General features: G+C 38.9%; 2 protein-coding genes across 2 annotated transcripts; both read left to right on the top strand.

Annotated features, from left to right (window-relative positions):
- Positions 1 to 794: 794 nt before the first annotated feature.
- On the top strand, positions 795 to 4959 carry LOC125178362 (mucin-5AC-like). The gene is made up of 4 exons (XM_047881917.1): positions 795 to 1408; positions 2182 to 2325; positions 3212 to 3388; positions 4476 to 4959. The coding sequence occupies exons 1-4, from the start codon at positions 829 to 831 to the stop codon at positions 4733 to 4735; spliced, it is 1161 nt and encodes a 386-aa protein (XP_047737873.1). The 5' UTR covers positions 795 to 828; the 3' UTR covers positions 4736 to 4959.
- A 7223-nt stretch (positions 4960 to 12182) lies between these two features.
- LOC108680140 (CDK-activating kinase assembly factor MAT1) lies at positions 12183 to 17975 on the top strand. The gene is made up of 5 exons (XM_047881896.1): positions 12183 to 12425; positions 14458 to 14564; positions 15587 to 15774; positions 16561 to 16709; positions 17647 to 17975. The coding sequence occupies exons 1-5, from the start codon at positions 12275 to 12277 to the stop codon at positions 17868 to 17870; spliced, it is 819 nt and encodes a 272-aa protein (XP_047737852.1). The 5' UTR covers positions 12183 to 12274; the 3' UTR covers positions 17871 to 17975.
- Positions 17976 to 18260: the final 285 nt, after the last annotated feature.

Genomic DNA, 18260 nt, shown 5'->3' with positions numbered 1-18260 from the left:
GTCGACCAATTTTTTTTAAACATTTAATTAAAAAGGAACTTGGCCGAACTTGACCTAACCTTTTCTAACTTTAACTGTCTATTTATGTTCTAACTCTTACGTCCGATTTTCTGAATAAGCAACGAAATGCTGATTCTATAGATTCGGCAAACAGGCTGTCGATTCCATATAATTGGCAATTTCGCAATTTCCGCACGACATATAAATCGAATTGGTTCCGAAACGCGCAAATCGAACGACATGAAGTAGATGTAGAGAATTAAATGTGTTTTGATATCCCATATACTGTATACTTAATTTCTGATTATTTTTTAGACCAGTAGCCCAAAAAGTCAACATCGGTGCTGCTACAAGGCATCTTCTCGGATAACAAAAGATCATATGAGCAGCCAGCGAACTTCAATGCATTAATTATTTGTTATCTGTGCTATATTAAATTTACCAGTCGGCACGCCACGAAAAATACTAGCTACATCTTTGCATAAAAAATCTAACTCAGTACTCACTGCAGTGAGTGACAGAGAGCGCATTTTCTCGTCGACGAAAACTTGAGGTCACGGACGGACAGACAGACAGACGGACAGAGAGACAGGCAGACAGACGGACGGAGATGACAAGCACAATAGTGGATTTTTTCCATAAATGCGAAAATGATTTAAAATCATTTAAATTAAATTAAATTTAAAATGCGCTAAAAATGATTTAACATTATGCATATTTTTAATATTCACGTACAGAGAATATGTTTTTGTTTATAAAATAATTTGTTATGTTGTTCCTGCCCATAGGTAACATAGGTAACGGTAACCTGGTAACCTGGTATCTGCGATGCTGCTGTACCGTGCAGCTGCGGCTCTCTGCCTCCTGGCCTCATCTACGGCTGTAATGCTGGCCCCACCGCAGGCATATGCCTTGGCCCAACCCCTATCTGATGTGGCCCCACCGCCTACATCTGATGTGGCCCCACCGACAACATCTACCGTGGCCCCACCGACAACTTCTACCTTGGCCCCACCGACAACATCTACTTTGACCCCACCGACAACTTCTACCTTGGCCCCATCGACAACGTCTACCTTGGCCCCACTGACAACGTCTACCTTGGCCCCATCGCCTACGTCTACCTTGGCCCCACTGACAACGTCTACCTTGGCCCCACCGACAACATCTACTTTGGCCCCACCGACAAATTCTACTTTGGCCCCATCGCCTACGTCTACCTTGGCCCCACCGACAACATCTACCGTGGCCCCACCGCCTACATCTACTTTGACCCCATCTACCACATCTACCTTGGCCCCACCGCCTACATCTACCTTGGCCCCATCTACCAACGTCTACGCCTCCGTCTTGGTAGACTCAACGCTGGGCGGGACGGTAGATGTCGTCCTGCGGAACCTCAGCCCGTGTGAGTAGAATAAGATAGTAAGATAATTATTATCTTATTATCTTATATTATTATTAGCGTGCAGAGCATCGGGGCTAAGATAATTAGCGTGCAGAGCATCGGGGCTAAGATAATTAGCGTGCAGAGCATCGGGGCTAAGATAATTCAGTTGCAGAGCATCGGGGCTAAGATAATTCAGTTGCAGTTCACCGGGGCTAAGATAATTCAGGTGCAGTGCATCGGGGCTAAGATAATTCAGGGGCGCCGCTCCCCATCGCCCCCAGGCGGGTGCGGGGCTAAGATAATTCAGGGGCGCCGCCCCCCATCGCCCCCAGGTGGGATCGGGGCTAAGATAATTCAGGGGCGCCGCCCCCCATCGCCCCCAGGTGGGTGCGGGGCTAAGATAATTCAGGGGCGCCGCCCCCCACCGCCCCCAGGTGGGATCAGGGCTAAAATAATTCAAGGGCGCCGCCCCCCATCGCCCCCAGGTGGGATCGGGGCTAAGATAATTCAGGGGCGCCGCCCCCCACCGACCCCAGGTGGGTGCGGGGCTAAAATAATTCAGGGGCGCCGCCCCCCACCGCCCCCAGGTGGGTGCGGGGTTAAAATAATTCAGGGGCGCCGCCCCCCACCGACCCCAGGTGGGTGCGGGGCTAAGATAATTCAGGGGCGCCGCCCCCCACCGCCCCCAGGTGGGTGCGGGGTAAAAATAATTCAGGGGCGCCGCCCCCCACCGCCCCCAGGTGGGTGCGGGGTTAAAATAATTCAGGGGCGCCGCCCCCCATCGCCCCCAGGTGGGTGCGGGGCGGCGTGTCGGGCGCTGGTGGGGTGCACAGCGGCCGCCCACGACGCCCTCACCCGTGACTGTCTCCTCACCCGCGCCCCCCGCCCCTCAGTCACGGGGGGCACCCCTGGGGGGGTCGTGTTCCTCAAAACCGGTGAGTCACGCAGCACCCATTTTATATATTAAATATAAATATATATTTAAGCATCAGTATGATATTAATCGTAAATGCCTTCACTAAACTGAATTGTAAAAATTAAATTTCGTTCATATGATAATTATTATACGGTATCTATAAGAAGAAATGTTTCATTAATCATAACTCATTACAATTTGTAGCACTCAAACTGCATTCATCGCTTACGTAGATTTATAGGTTTTAAACGATGGAGTTATTAGCAAAACCAACTAGAAAATTAATGCAAAGTTGCATTAAAATCATATCGTAACAATATTAACTACGTAATCCAATTAAAAAGGGTTTTACAAGAATATAATAATTGTTTCACTTATAGAATTAGGAGAGCTGCGTTTATTTTTCATAATTTCTAATAATAAATGAACATATGAAAAATGAAGATATATATTATTCTTTTATGCATGCGATATGTCTTAAGAAATTCATTCAATAATGCATCCAGAACAACCCAGTTTTAAATTTCAAAGCTGGGTTTATAAACGATACATGCAGATAGTGTCACTATTCGGGCAATGTGACCCATTCATGTTTCTTAGTGAAGCGGATTTATTCTCCCTGCCATATGGAGACCCAGGAAGTGGGCCCAGTGGCCCCACGGTCCCGGGCCCCAAGCCCTTTCTTTCCTCCGAAAATTTATTTATTCTCCCTGCCATATGGAGACCCGGAAAATGGACACAGTGGCCCCACGGTACCGGGCCCCAAGCCCTTTCTTTCCTCCGAAAATTTATTTATTCTCCCCGCCATATGGAGACCCGGGAAGTGGGCCCAATGGCCCCACGGTCCCGGGCCTCAAACCCTTTCTTTCCTCCGAAAATTTATTTATTCTCCCCGCCATATGCAGACCCGGAAAGTGATCCCAGTGGCCCCACGGTCCCGGGCCCCAAGCCATTTCTTTCCTCCGAAAAAACCGACGATGGCGACCCTCAGGAACTAAGGGACGCGTGTGCTGACGAGGGAGGCTCTCCCCTCGTCATCACCTCGTTCCAGACTCTCGCCAGCGCCGTCGCCCTCGTCCAGAGTGAGACAGTCTGAGACACAAGACCTTTGAGACGCGCGCCTTGTCATTAGACCCGTGTCTTGTCATGAGACACAAGACCCTTGAGACGCTCGTCTTGTCTTGAGACACAAGACCCTTGAGCTTGAGACGCGCGTCTTGTCATGAGACGATCGTCTTGTCCTGAGACGCGCGTCTTGTCATGAGACGATCGTCTTGTCCTGAGAGGCGCGTCTTGTCTTGAGACGCGCGTCTTGTCATGAGACGATCGTCTTGTCCTGAGACGCGCGTCTTGTCATGAGACGATCGTCTTGTCCTGAGAGGCGCGTCTTGTCATGAGACGCGCGTCTTGTCATGAGACGATCGTCTTGTCCTGAGACGCGCGTCTTGTCATGAGACGATCGTCTTGTCCTGAGAGGCGCGTCTTGTCATGAGACGCGCGTCTTGTCATGAGACGATCGTCTTGTCCTGAGACGCGCGTCTTGTCATGAGACGATCGTCTTGTCCTGAGAGGCGCGTCTTGTCATGAGACGCGCGTCTTGTCGTGAGACGCGCGTCTTGTCATGAGACGATCGTCTTGTCCTGAGACGCGCGTCTTGTCATGAGACGATCGTCTTGTCCTGAGAGGCGCGTCTTGTCCTGAGACGCGCGTCTTGTCATGAGACGATCGTCTTGTCCTGAGACGCGCGTCTTGTCATGAGACGATCGTCTTGTCCTGAGAGGCGCGTCTTGTCATGAGACGCGCGTCTTGTCATGAGACGATCGTCTTGTCCTGAGACGCGCGTCTTGTCATGAGACGATGTTCCCTATAACTTTATAAGTGTATGTTATAATATTATATTATTGTATATTTCATTGTATAATTTCGACTTCTGATGACGAATGTTCCCTCTGAGGCATATGCTATATATTTTTTTAATGATGAAATTAAATTATAAAAATGGTATATGTATGTGCTATTGCATCGCAAATGACAGAAGAAAAATGAAATAAAAATAATTTCTTCACTATTTTGTATTTCAGGCGGTAGAGGGTTAAAAATCTTAGAATAAGGGAAAAATTACAAAATGAAAAAACTTTCCGAGTTGTTAATTTCTTTCATATATTGCAGCTCTGACAGCAAACCTCGTCACTTTAGAGAAGGTAGCATGGCTGGGTGCACGTGACCTTGACGGTGATTCTTTTCTGCAATGGCCCGACAAATCCAATGTGACGGATGCTGTCTTTGGTCCGGCTGACATCCTGCAACCTAAAAACGGACCTGCCGCTGCCTGCGTGCTGAACCAGTTCGGCAAAATAAAATGCACAAGCAAAGAATCTTGGCCGACAGAATTACGTGTTTTGTGCATGCAAAACTTGAAAAATAACTAAAAAAAGAAGGATTTGGAGCAGAGTTTTTCAAATAAATATTAGAATGTTCTAATACCTATATATCTTAGAAACTAATATTTTATTATTTTGCATCTTTCTGTTCATGACAAAAATATGTCGTGTCCATCTCCTGCTCCATTCTCCACGACACCATCCTCGATTACCTTCATTAGTTGTTTGTCTTCAATTGAACGGTTTGACTTTGAACTATTTATACAATAATTATTTTGTAATGTAAAAAAATTGTCAACTATTGCAGAAATAACTTACAATTTTAATAATACCTACAAAATTTTGAATAGCTACAACAAAAAAAATAATGAAAAAATGATGAGATAGGCCTTAATCTCCCATTCATTAATGGCATGTGAGTGATGTGACCAACGTAGGCTACCAAATTTTAATTAATAAGGGTGAACAACTGAAGACATGGTGGCAGGGAATTATTGTGAATACTTATCGGTCCACCGCCGTGCGTCTGTCTTAACCCTTTGCAAGGCCCCATGCCCTTGGCCCTTGGGCCCCTCTTGCAAGTTGTAATAGTCTAAACTCAACAGTTCGACCCCATCCGGCCATCCCCATGCATAGTGGCAAAGCAGAGAGTTTTTTAGACTCTCCCACAAATTCAATTTTGATTACTATAAGTAGACCAGTAAACTCGAGTAAAGTATCATGGATACCAGCATTATCATACATAAGAAATTGGTTTAAATATTGAGTAATTGAGGAAATTAAAAATGCACTGATTCTAAAAAATCTCTGGTTCGCCACTATGTACACTGTAGTACACAAGCCTCAGCCTGTCTCTTATACACATCTAGATGTGTATAAGAGACAGGTGTAAAACCTATTAAAATTTTACGTTTCTGTGTGGATTTTGATGCTGTTAGCATTGAAATACTTGACAGTATCTCTGATGCAAGAAATACTGGCTAAATACATTTTAATTTAGAAATTAACGTCAATCGAAAATTCAAAATTACTGCTGTCAGGGCTATGTTGGTTATTGCAAACCGATTGTTGCATCCAGTCGCTTATATTGAAAATAAAATGATTTAAGCAAGTATTTCTTGCATCAGAGATAATTCAAAGTTTGCTAATGTTAACAGCATTATAATACATGCAGAAACGTACCTACATTTTTTTATAGATATTAAAAATTTAGGCTCAATGACTTGTATACTATGTCTATTATAGTCTATAGGATTTTGAATTGATGCATGCATTCAAATTCAAATTAGGTCCACCCACGGTCCACGGCCAGTGTAGCTGTCAGCTCACCTTCTTCAGAAGTGTGAAAGCTTTTGCCGGTGAAGGTGTGTTTTACGATTGGTCCGTAAAGAAGCGTTGATCGGTTCAAAATGACATAAGAACAGGTTCTTTTGAATAACCTATGGATTGGCACCATGACTGAAGATATCCCACTCCCTTTTGTTTTTGTTTGGGTGATGTCAGAGTCAATTTCACAAAAAATAATTTTGATCCACGCTCAGCTGAGATTTAAATGATGGTCCACTCATCACTGGAATTTGGAAAGTCATTTCAAAATTCTAATGCCTCTTTATACTATACACCCAGATATGTATTTTTCATGTTTATGCACAATTTTGTCAATATGGTCTTACTGACTTTATTTCAAATCCTGAACAATTTTATCTCATCTTGAGTTTTTAATTGTCTCGTGTCTTTTTCTTTTAGAAACTGTTTGTTGGTTAGAAGCAGGAATTACTTTAGGAATGATGATCAGACAAAGGATTTTGAGAACTTGTGCATGTACCATTAATAAAAATTAGGTTATCAGAAATTAGGGGTTAGGTATTCAAATTTACTTACAGTAACACTATCAGAATTTTAATTTAAAAACTGTCATAAAAGTATTCAAAATACATGAATATAATTGATAGCTCAGTAATATTGAAAATTTTGTTAAATATAATGCAAAAATTCTCAATCTGTTATTAATATCAAAAACATTATTTAAAATGTTTTAAAAGTTATAGTAATGGCACCTAGAGTCCTTGACTAGGTACTGTAGTAGCAATAATAATAAATATAATAGAGTTACATTGATCAATCATTTGTAGAGCAATTCCATTGTGATCCATCCATTCCAAATTAAATGATAGATGAATTTTCTAGATAATTTATGAAACCCTAATAACCCTATTATTTGTGAGAATAAAAATTTCCTGATGATTTCAGAAATGTTTCATGAATGAATACACTTGTGAAAAGTAAACTTTTGTAGTACCATAAGTGACATCTCCAAATGACAAAATAGTTAATTTCAAGCATTGAGTTATAAAAGTGAAATTTTCATATTTTCTTAAGGTTTGTAGGAAAAAACATTATTGTTTTCACAATAAACGATGATATATTTTTAATATAAAAAAATAAATACTTATATCTCCAATAATGAAAATGAGCCCTCACACAATTGGCAAATGCCAACTGGAATGCCATTAAGCGCTGGCAACTGCTGACCCTGACCGAGTCTGGACTAATCAGCGAGATTTATGCTTTATATCAAGATTTTCTCCAATGCAATTTTTACAGGAAGCATCATTCCTGTAAAAATTGACAAGCCAAAACAATTTGAATAGTCCTGTCAATTTATTGACAAAAAATTTAATAATTTCGAACAGTCTTGTTACTCATTTTTGAAGCCCTGGAGGGGCTTCAGTGCAACCATTTTGCTCTCACAAATGATCTCTGCAGTGTGAGTGTCATCTTGAGCAGTAAACTCTGCTTTGTGTCATGAGATGCTATTATTTTATTTTAGTAAGTTCATTATCTTTAATTATTGTTACCGTCAACCGGGGCTACTCGGGACAGATTTGAACGATTAGTTTTAAATAACAGTTAATAACTTCTTACGATGAAACATTTCATAAACAAGTTTAGTCTCATTTTATAGCTGATTGTAGCAAGTAAATGTAGTATTTTTCGACTTCCTTTATACTAGATAGATAGGAAAAATAGTTACGTTTACGCCACTATTTTTAGTTTTGTGATATTCCAATTAGTTTCGCTACTACAACAGTTTTACGCCGTGTCATAGGCCTGTCCCGAGTAGCCCCGCCTGTCCCGAGTAGCCCCGGTTGACGGTAATGAAATTGTACATTTTATCACTCTAATTAAACTTTTCAAATGTCTGTTTGAACTTTCAAGCTTTTGCATATGAAATTTTCTCAAATTAATTCTCACAGCCTTTCAATATTTCAAACAAAAATTTTTGGATCAAAACATTGGGTTCATGAACAGAGCTCTTGCCACCTGCAGAGACAAAACTCTTCCAACAACAGCCGCTGCTCTTAATTTCAATATGCCATGCAAGATGCTCTCATAGTGCCTCTATGAGAGTCAAGGATGATTATACCAGGCAAACCAACCGTGCTGTCAGTAGAGCCTGAGCAGTTGCTCTGAAATTACAATGAATATATGGCCAATAGTGGTTTTCCTATGACCATGGACCAAATCTTAATGTGTGTCTGGTGCATTGATTGCAGGTATGGGAGACACATTTTAGGAGAGTGAGGACCTTGCTACTGATAGTGGCTGAAGTTTTGTCCCAGACACCTGGGGCAGTCAAACTTCAGAGACCCAAATTCTTAGATCACAACTGAGCAATTTTTTGAGCTGTTGAAATTTAAGAAATCATTGGCAATTACTGTGAGATGTCCTTAAATGCATTAACTTCAGTGAATGGCTATGGCCCTGACATCAAAGTACTTTTGAAAATTTTATGATGGCTAACAATATTAAATCTAGATTAGGAATTTAAGAGCAAAAACAATACCGTAAAATGGGGTAACTTAGACCACTTTTTTTTTATAAATGATGCCATTTTTTACTAGCTAAATTAAACTTGAATTGAAACATGCAAAATACAGGTCTATACTCTGGCTTCACTCACCATAAATGTCTGGCTTCTGCCTCTCATAGTCTTTATGTAATTTAAAAAAAAGTGGTGGTCTTTGTTACCCCAGCTCTTGGGGTAACTTAGACCGGGTGGTAAAATCAATTATATTTATTGGTAAAATAACTCCAAATAACTCCAGGTTTTGGTGCATTGTAGTAGAACTCTTCTGATTACATATGCAAATGACAAACTTGAGGAAAGTGTCATACTTTGCAAATGGGGGGCGCCGCCCCATAATGAGGGAAATGTGACTACCTAATGGCAGCCCTGATGGGGTAATATTGACTGGCTTGGAAATTAAGTTAAAATTACCATATATAAGACTCTGTAGAGTCTGAAACATAAAGAAAAAACATAAATAGGCTGTCAAACATAAAATATGTTATATATGGTAATTTTATATTAACTTCCAAGCCGGTCTATGTTACCCCGTCAGGGCTGACATTAAATGGTCTAAGTTACCCCATTTGGGGGGTGGTGCCCCCCATTTGCAAACTATGACACTTTCCTAAAATTTGTCATTTGCATATGTAACTAGAAGAGTTCTACTACAATGTAACAAAACCTGGAGTTATTTAACCAAAAAATAAAAAAATTGGAGGGGGTACTCTGACAGGCTTTAAATAATAGCTTTTTTTTGTGGGTCACATTTTTAATTTTTTAACCTATTAGATATGCAAATTTTTCAAATCTTTCTATTGTGTTGTTGCCGCGTGTCTCCCGCGGGTGAGGCAAACACGTTGCCTACTTCTACTTGATAGGTAGGAAGGATATCTTTGTACCTAAAAAACGAACCTATTTTGAAATTATTCACCAGTAAGATATGAAGATTAATGGCCAGGAAGTATTTCATAAACAAAACTTTTAATTCTCTTGACATAACTTCGGACGCATGGCCGAAGTATGGAAGAGAACTTTAAACAACGCTTCTACCATCAGGTTCTGGAACAACTTCACTGTATCGCTTAGACATGAATTTCTTAATCTGGGTAAACACCAAGCCAGAAGGAAATCCATTAAGCGAGAAGATATTGTGCAAAAATTCAAATTCAAAATGCATGGAATGAAAAGTCGAGCATATACGAAAGCTGCGGTGTAATAGTGTTTGAAGCCCGTTTAACTTGAATCTAAAAGAACAAAAACTAAAAAAGCTGGTGCTTAGGCCAGTGAAAGTTGGTTTTCTGTAAACAGAGGTTTGAAAACGGCCATTAGATTTAGTAATATTGCAGTCTAGAAAGGACAAACTAATGTTCGATTCAAGTTCCATGGTAAATTTAATAGAATTATGTTACAAGTTTAGGTAATCAAAGAAAAGTTTTACATGAGAAGGATGCTTGAAAATAAGAAAGGTGTCATCGACGTATCTGTTATAAAAAATTTGCTTAAAATCAGTTGTTCCCAAGTGTGACAATAGGAAAGTTGTTTACTGTTCTTTTCCCTACTTTGGCCCCGCATCTGAAGCTGTGTCAAAGGAATTAAAAGTTTTATTTGCTAAATATCTTCCAGATGTAAATCTTCATGTGTTGCTAGTTAATAATTTTAGAATCAGCTTGTTTTTCAGGTTTAAGGATACCCTACCTGTTCTTATGCAGTTGTCACTAGTTTACAAATATAGTTGTGCGCAGTGCGCATCAGCTTACGTTGGTATGATGTCACGCAATTTCTATACTAGGCTGGCTGAGCATAAGGGCAGGAGTTATAGGACGGGGAACCTACTTGCACATCCACCTCATTCTGCTGTACGTGTTCATGCTGATTAGTGCAACACCTCTGTATCCAATGATGACTTTAAAATTCTAGCTTCTGCGTCCGGTGTTACTGATCTATGCATTTTAGAATCCCTATATATATTCAAGCAGAAGCCTAGTCTAAATGCTGCATTTAGCTCCGTTCCTCTTGAAATAGTAAATAGATAGGCCGTTTACTAGCGTTAATTTCATGTCTTATTTATTTATTCTCCGTTTTAAAACCTAACAGTGCCTTTTACTCTACTAATTGGTTGTATTTGTGTTTCTAGATCTGAACTTCTTCTGAACTGAATTTTGTGAACTGACAATGGAGCTGGACTCTGAAACGTTTTCTCTTATAAAGATATGGTGAATTTTTGTGGTATTGTTTTTGCTTTTAAATTCCTAGATAACTTGCGATTTAAGCAGACAAGTGATTTTAAATCTAGATTGAGAAAGTGACAATCATAACTTCTTACCATGAAACATTTCATAAATGAGTTTAGGCTCATTATAAAGGTCTTTGCAAGGGCTGCTTGGTTTTGTATGGCATCTTTGAAAAAATTCCATATGTTATTCATAAGGTGCCAGTCACAAAAAAAAGCATCTCAAATTACCCCTGGGGATGGGCAATAAGGAACACTTGAAATAAAACTTTATTTTAAAATTTTGGAAGAGTGCATAGTGTACTCATCCATTACTAACAGTAATCTGAAGTCCTCTTCTTTTGTAGCTGATGTAGAAGTAGATTAAATGACATTTTCTGTGATTTTTATTTTTATTTGCTTTATTGATATGATATTACTATATCCATACATTACTGTATTATTGATGTGATATTGCTGTATCCATGAATATGCCATTGAGCATTGACAACGACCTTGTCCTTATTACCCTGGGGGGGTTTCTCTTATTGCTCATTGCTTTTAATGCTGTTGCGCAGAAATGGGCACAATTTTTTTTAATGAGATAGGTACGCAAATTCCTTCAATCACGTTTTCAAGCCAACACCTGTGACCAACTTTTATATGAGTAAAATTGTTCAATATGGTGAATATTTTTTTTTCTACAGACTGTAGCAGAGGTACTCTTACTAAATCTCAATTTTCACACTTTTTTCAGGGATTTTTTAGAGGTAGAAAATGTATGATTTTTTTAACTTGCTTGATGCTACATGTCATATCCTGAATAAACTTGCCTACAATAGTTTCTAATTATGATAATTGCCCTTATTATTGTTTAGTATTATCTATTGAAAGCCAGGCACAAGAGAGCCAATCTTCTTTAGCAAATATGGCCTCTTAGTATGTGATGCCTAGAAAGCATACGTATTGATACACCCCCTGCAGAAGGATTTAAAATAGTGGATGGTTCACTGGTTACAAACCATAGTCTATTTAGTTGCTTGTTAATGATGATCCATGATTTAGAGTGGAAAAAGACAGCCACCTTGCTTCTCAGGCATGTTAAGAGTAAAGGAAGTAGTTTCCACTTCACCATCAAGTTGTCAACAAGAACAACACAATAAGAAACAGAATCTTCTAAATAAATTAACATCAAGACTCTAATTACGGAGTTAAAACTAGGACCTTGCTGAGATAAGAGATTATGTTAGAGATGGAAGTTGTTGGAGCAAAAACCATATTAAAAGCAAGATATATGATAAAGGGTGGGATTAAAAATGTTCCTATTAAAGAATAAAATTCAATACCCACACTTCTTTTGTTTCACAGTGCAAATTGCAAAACTTCTGAGGAAGTAAAATTTTTAATTAATCAAATTATAATTTCCAGATTCTTGCTGTTGCAATAAATTCACAAGTAGAAGATATTTTTCATATTCTCAAGTCTAGTGTTTGACTTTGAAGAATTAACAGCAAAATTTGCAGCAATGTCTAGCAATGGAAAGTCCGATCATTCATATGAGGTGGAATGCCCAGCGTGCAAGACCACCAAGTACCGCAACCCTCAGATGAAACTCATGGTCAACACGTGTGGTCATGCCCTTTGTGACAACTGTGTCAGGACGCTCTTTATTAAAGGTCAGTATGCTCTTTATTAAAGGTCAGGACGCTCTTTGTTAAAGGTCAGTACGCTCTTTATTAAAGGTCAGTATACGCTCTTTATTAAAGGTCAGTATACACTCTTTATTAAGGGTCAGTATGCTCTTTATTAAAGGTCAGTATACGCTCTTTATTAAAGGTCAGTATGCTCTTTATTAAAGGTCAGTATACACTCTTTATTAAGGGTCAGTATGCTCTTTATTAAAGGTCAGTATACGCTCTTTATTAAGGGTCAGTATGCTCTTTATTAAGGGTCAGGACCCTCTTTATTGAAGGTCAGTACTTAGCATGACTATGTCATGCAATAGCTGCTTCAAGACACTTTTTGGAAGTAGACATGTTTTGGCATGTTTTTACTATGTCACAACTATACCCAAAAACTCCTGATGGAGTTTTTTACAAAAAACCTGGTATGTTATTGCAAGGTGTCCTCATAACTGTTGGTTGGAAGTCTGTCAAAAGGTACCTAATTATTTTAACTGAAAACTAATATTTAGCTCTATAGCCTATAAGATTGCTGAAAAGATTATCCTATAAGATTAAAAATAAGCATGTTAAGCTGCCATAAAGTTGTCACTTGGACAACTGCATCAAGACACTCACTGTTGAATGTGAGTACTTTGCATTTGATATCATTTTTCCTACACATAAATATGAATTAACTTCTAAATAAGATTATATTGTCAAGGGAAGCAGAGTTTAACTAAAGCAACTTTATTTATGAATATGTACCTAACAGTGTCAATTTCTAAAGACACTAAATTCTTGGCTCAATGAGACCAAATTGAGATTCCAGTAAAAATTGTAGTAGAGTTAAGTTTTGAAGCTTTTGTCACTATACCAGAACCAGGCAAGATATTGGAAATGTAAAATTAGTCAAGTCATTCTTTGCTGTCTTTGCCAAGCCTTTGCATAATGAGCTCTAAACAAAGCTTGAAATTCTTGATCAGTTAGAAATAATCTCTCACTCTACATTGAGAACTATGCTAGTATAATTACTATATAGTACTTGGTATTACTTCCTTTTTGCCATTTTGATATGACCTAATATATCTGGTTTACTGTAAAAGAATTGTGCTACTGCTTCTTAACCCTTTAGCAGGCAAGCATTGAAATATCCAGAAATTAAAATATCCAGAAATTAAAATTTCAGAAACCATTTCAAAAAAGTAAGTATTGTACAATATATTTATTTCTATGAATTTTTGCAAATTTTTCCTATTGAAGGTGTAAATTGCACTTGAAGAATTCAATAAATGCAATCAGTACACAAAATTTTTCTTTATAGTTAAAATTCAGTTTATGCAAATGAAAAATTAGAAACATAAAAATTTAATTTAATTAAATTTAATCAAGTTGCCAAAATAAATAAATATATATATTGATACTTCCACCTTTTGAAGAAAATGCGGAAAGAGCTTCAGTTCCATTGTCCGAGTCAAAACCTTCATTTAAATGCTCATATTTAAATTTGTAGACTTTGCAGCTGGTGATGCTATAGATAGAACGATGGTCAGATAATTAGTGATTGACTGAGGCATTATAAGGATGCCTCAAAAACAAACAGGAAGCCGTGGTGAGGCTTTTTGTGACGCGATTTCAAGTGATCATATATGGCAACTTACCCATGAAAGGGTTAAATATTATCATCTATACCAAAATTTTTGTGTTATAATTACAGCAGGCTATTATAAAATTATTATCATAATCCCAAATTAATGGAGTTTTGTGCATGTGAATAAACTAGGATATGAGATTAAAGCTTATGTAAAATTATTTTGTATAATTTTGTTGAGAGAAAAAATGAACTATGCCATTGAAAGTATATGTTGTTTACCACAATTTTTGTTGGGCCAAAATCTTGAGCCAAATTAGATTTATTAATATACAGAAAATTACCTAATATAATCTTATGAAGCAACCACAACCAACAAGATAGACAATTGCGTAGTTGTTTGTTTATGCAATCTTGAATTTAAGCAAGATTAGTGATGAATTTGATATTTTTCAGAGTCGGGGCAATGTCCGGAGTGTGAAATGGTGCTGAAGCGCTCCAAGTTCCGGGTACAGGTTTTTGAGGACCCGCTTGTGGAGAAGGAGATTGATATCCGACGGAGGGTGAGTGTGAGGTGACTTCCAGGGAAGGGTGAGTGTAGGGTGACTTACAGGGAAGGGTGAGTGTAGGGTGACTTACAGGGGGAGGGGGAGTAGTGTAGGGTGACATCTTGGGAAGGGTGAGTGTAGGGTGACATCTTGGGAAGGGTGAGTGTTGGGTGACATCTGGTAAAGGGTAAGATCCTGAGGGAAGCAAATATATATAGCACACTTTCAGGAAGTGGGTAAGGGTGAGTGAGTGTAGGGTGACATCTTGGGGAGGGTGAGTGTCAAGTGACATCCAGGGGGAGGGTGAGTGTAGGGTGACACCTAGTCACCCTAGTAGACGTGTAGTGTGGGTCACCATGGGAGCAACAGCTAAAGCTAGGCAGTAGAGACCAATTATTATTATTCATCTTGAAGCAGTAGTATTGCTTTTAACGTTAGTTAATTATGAATTATGATTAGATTAATAATAAATTCTTAATAGTCATTAAAACTTTTTAATGGGTAATAACTTCTTAATAGTCATTTTTACAGGCTCCTTGTAATTTTTAATATTTAATTAGAAAACACCATCCTACATCTGTTCACATGCCTCTCATGATTTAGTATTGCTATTTGGTAGTCATATTGAAAATCAATCTGTTGTTAGGGATTGATCAATCTGTTAAACTCTAATTAGATGATTATTTTCCAGTTACAAAAATTTTAATTGCAATAGTTTCTTATTTGATTTTTAATTAATTTTTTATTAATAATTTAAATATATATTTTTATTTTTTATTCACTGGTGGAAACAAAGTCGGCAATCTCTCTTTGTTTCATTCAAATTTGCTTAATCCATGAATAAAGGAATGCTGAGAAATTTTTTTATTTTTTCCCTGTTCATTAGTACATGTAGAAATGATAATACCATAGTAAAGGTAATCTAGGTGGTAATAGTGAATTGGTGCAGCAAGAACAGAATTTTCATTAAAATTTTCTAATCTATTTTCATTCTTCTTCATTTCAAATTTATTCATCAAAATTCATCACGTGATCAGGTGGCGCGAGTGTACAACAAAATAGAAGAAGACTTCGAGACGCCCGCAGACTACGATGATTATCTCGAGGAGGTTGAACACATTGTCTACAGTCTCGCCCACGACATCAACAGGACCGAGACTGAGAAGAAACTCGAGGCTTATGAACGATCCCATAAGGAGGAAATTAAGAAGAATTACTTGAGGAAGTAAGTTTTACCTCATAAGTATGTTCATTATGAGTCTTGAGCCTCCTTTTTTCATCGTTCGGTGTGTGCTGGATGTAACCGTCCACGGTCACGCTAGTGGGTCGATTTTAAATTGTCCTGCAATGCTAAGAATTGAACCCACGCCTTCTGAATCCAAGCTGTCGGTACACTCATTGCATTCATGAAATGCATGCTTGCATTCATTGCATGAATGCAAGCATTGCTTGCCTGTAATCAGTCATTTAATGCGTGCGTGCAGAGCCTGCCATTCTCATTTATGCGCCTGTTCTTTTTGTGATCTTCATAGTGAGAATGTATGAACGCTCTACTGCACTATTCACGTGCTAATTCATGAACTTATCACCATGCTCTTTGTTTTTCTCTGGTATTCCACTGTATTTTTGGACTTCAGTTCACTATTCATTTTATTCGCACACATCACCTTACTCTTTACTTTACTTATGCTCCGTCTTGGTTGTCCTTTTACGCATTCTTCACCTTAATTTCAATTTTACTCATGCTTTACCTAACTCTTAGGTTTCATTTTATGCGCTCTACCTTCACTCTTATCTTACTCGCATAACTCACTCACTCCCTACTCAATCTCTACTCAATCTCTACTCACTCACTACTCACTAACTCTCTTACTACGCACTCACTAGTTACTCACTACTCACTCCCTATTATATCACTACTCACTCACTAGTTACTCACTCCCTATTATATCACTACTCATTCACTAGTTACTCACAACTCACTCCCTCACAACTCACTGCTGTGTGGCAGGAGCGCAGCAGACGAGCAGCTGGAGCGCATCATCGAGGAGGAGAAGCTGCAGGCGCTGCAGAGGGAGCAGGAGATAAGGAAGGAAATGCAGAGAATAAACGACATGAACAAGAGCAATAGAAATGCTTCGTTGTTGAAGGTGATTTGCTGTTATTAGGGAGCATGTTTGGGGAGTGTTGAGGTAGCATGTTTGGGGAGTGTCAAGGTGTCATGTTCCATGAATTTTGATCTATCATGTTCTATAAATGTCATTAGTACTGCCAGCTTTTCACCAGACAAATGACGTTGACTCAACATAACAAGTAAGGAATATAATCTGCATTTAAAGAGCTTAACTGCATATATGTAAATATTTGTGATGTTGTTCTTGAGAATATCTCCAAAAAAACTCTGATGATGCATTTCATTGTATTTATTATATTATCTTGTTAATGTTTATTGTTCATCATTATCACTGATCTCTCAACGTCCTGATTTGACGCGTCATGCGAGAGTTTGGCATTCCTCCTTCAGCTTCGATCTTTTCCACCCTCGGGCTTTCCCTCTATAATTTCCCTCATCCCTCATCCCTAACACCTCCCCCTCATCCCTCACACCTCCCCTCATCCCTCACACCTCCCCTCATCCCTCACACCTCCCCCTCATCCCTCACACCTCCCCTCATCCCTCTACTTTATCTGTTTTATCAGGACCTGTCACTTTATCTGTTTTATCAGGACCTGTTACTTCATCCGTTTTATCAGGACCTGTTACTTCATCTGTTTTATCAGGACCTGTTACTTTATCTGTTTTATCAGGACCTGTTACTTTATCTGTTTTATCAGGACCTGTTATTTATCCTATTTGTCATCCGTTTTTTTGTGCTAACCGAAAAAATATGTTATGTTTGTGTGATAAAATATGATGATGTTATTTAGTGCAATTTGTGATAAAATATTTAATTTCATGAGGTTATTTTGTAAGGCGCCGTCACTTTGAGGCTGGGGCGACAGTTTATCAGGATCTGTTATTTATCCTGCTTTCCATCATTTTTTTTGTGCTAACCGAAATAAATTATATAATGTTTGTGTGATAAAATATGACGAGGTTATTTTGTGCAGGCGAAGCCGTACGTGTACGAGCCCCCTATGCTGGCCCCCCACCTGCCTCTACCCGCATGGGAGGACCTCGCTCCTGCAGGTTACCTGCAACACGTACGACAACCTGGTCCTGCTGCTAGGGCTGGGGGCTACACTGAACATTATGCCTGCATGAGGGCTCTGCATGACTTCATGTCGGGTCATGTCATACATGATCAAGTGGTTAGGTGATGTTTAAGTCTATTAAGTAATGGCTGCCATGTATGTCATATACATGATCAAGTGGTTAGGTGATGTTTCAGGCTATTACGTATTGGCTGTCATGTTGTCAGGTCAAGTTGTNAAGTTGCCAGGTAGGGGTTGATAGGTCAAGTTGTCAGGTAGGGGTTGATAGGTCAAGTTGTCAGGTAGGGGTTGATAGGTCAAGTCCATCGCAGTTATCACAACATAGCTCAAGGTAAGACTAAAGCCGTTTAAATGATATAAATTCAGAAATGATTTCATTGTGGGCGATTAATAATTAGCTAGGCATAATAGAATTATGTATGTACTTCCATACATGTAGATGCCACTAACATCTTTCATTCATACACCAGTTGGGCATTTTATTTATACAATTTC

The sequence above is a fragment of the Hyalella azteca genome, unplaced genomic scaffold (genome assembly GCF_000764305.2).
Source record: "Hyalella azteca isolate HAZT.00-mixed unplaced genomic scaffold, Hazt_2.0.2 contig1249, whole genome shotgun sequence".
Lineage (NCBI taxonomy): Eukaryota > Metazoa > Arthropoda > Malacostraca > Amphipoda > Hyalellidae > Hyalella > Hyalella azteca.
The sequence above is the reverse complement of the archived record's forward strand: the minus strand, read 5'-3'. Positions and strand labels throughout refer to the sequence as shown.

Coding starts and splice junctions, on each gene's coding strand:
- LOC125178362 (XM_047881917.1), top strand. CDS start 829: ATGCTGCTGTACCGTGCAGCTGCGGCTCTCTGCCTCCTGGCCTCATCT. Junction 1,409..2,181: donor CCTGCGGAACCTCAGCCCGT/GTGAGTAGAATA, acceptor CATCGCCCCCAG/GTGGGTGCGGGGCGGCGTGT. Junction 2,326..3,211: donor GGTCGTGTTCCTCAAAACCG/GTGAGTCACGCA, acceptor CGCCATATGCAG/ACCCGGAAAGTGATCCCAGT.
- LOC108680140 (XM_047881896.1), top strand. CDS start 12,275: ATGTCTAGCAATGGAAAGTCCGATCATTCATATGAGGTGGAATGCCCA. Junction 12,426..14,457: donor CAGGACGCTCTTTATTAAAG/GTCAGTATGCTC, acceptor GATATTTTTCAG/AGTCGGGGCAATGTCCGGAG. Junction 16,710..17,646: donor GTTGTTGAAGGTGATTTGCT/GTTATTAGGGAG, acceptor AAATATGACGAG/GTTATTTTGTGCAGGCGAAG.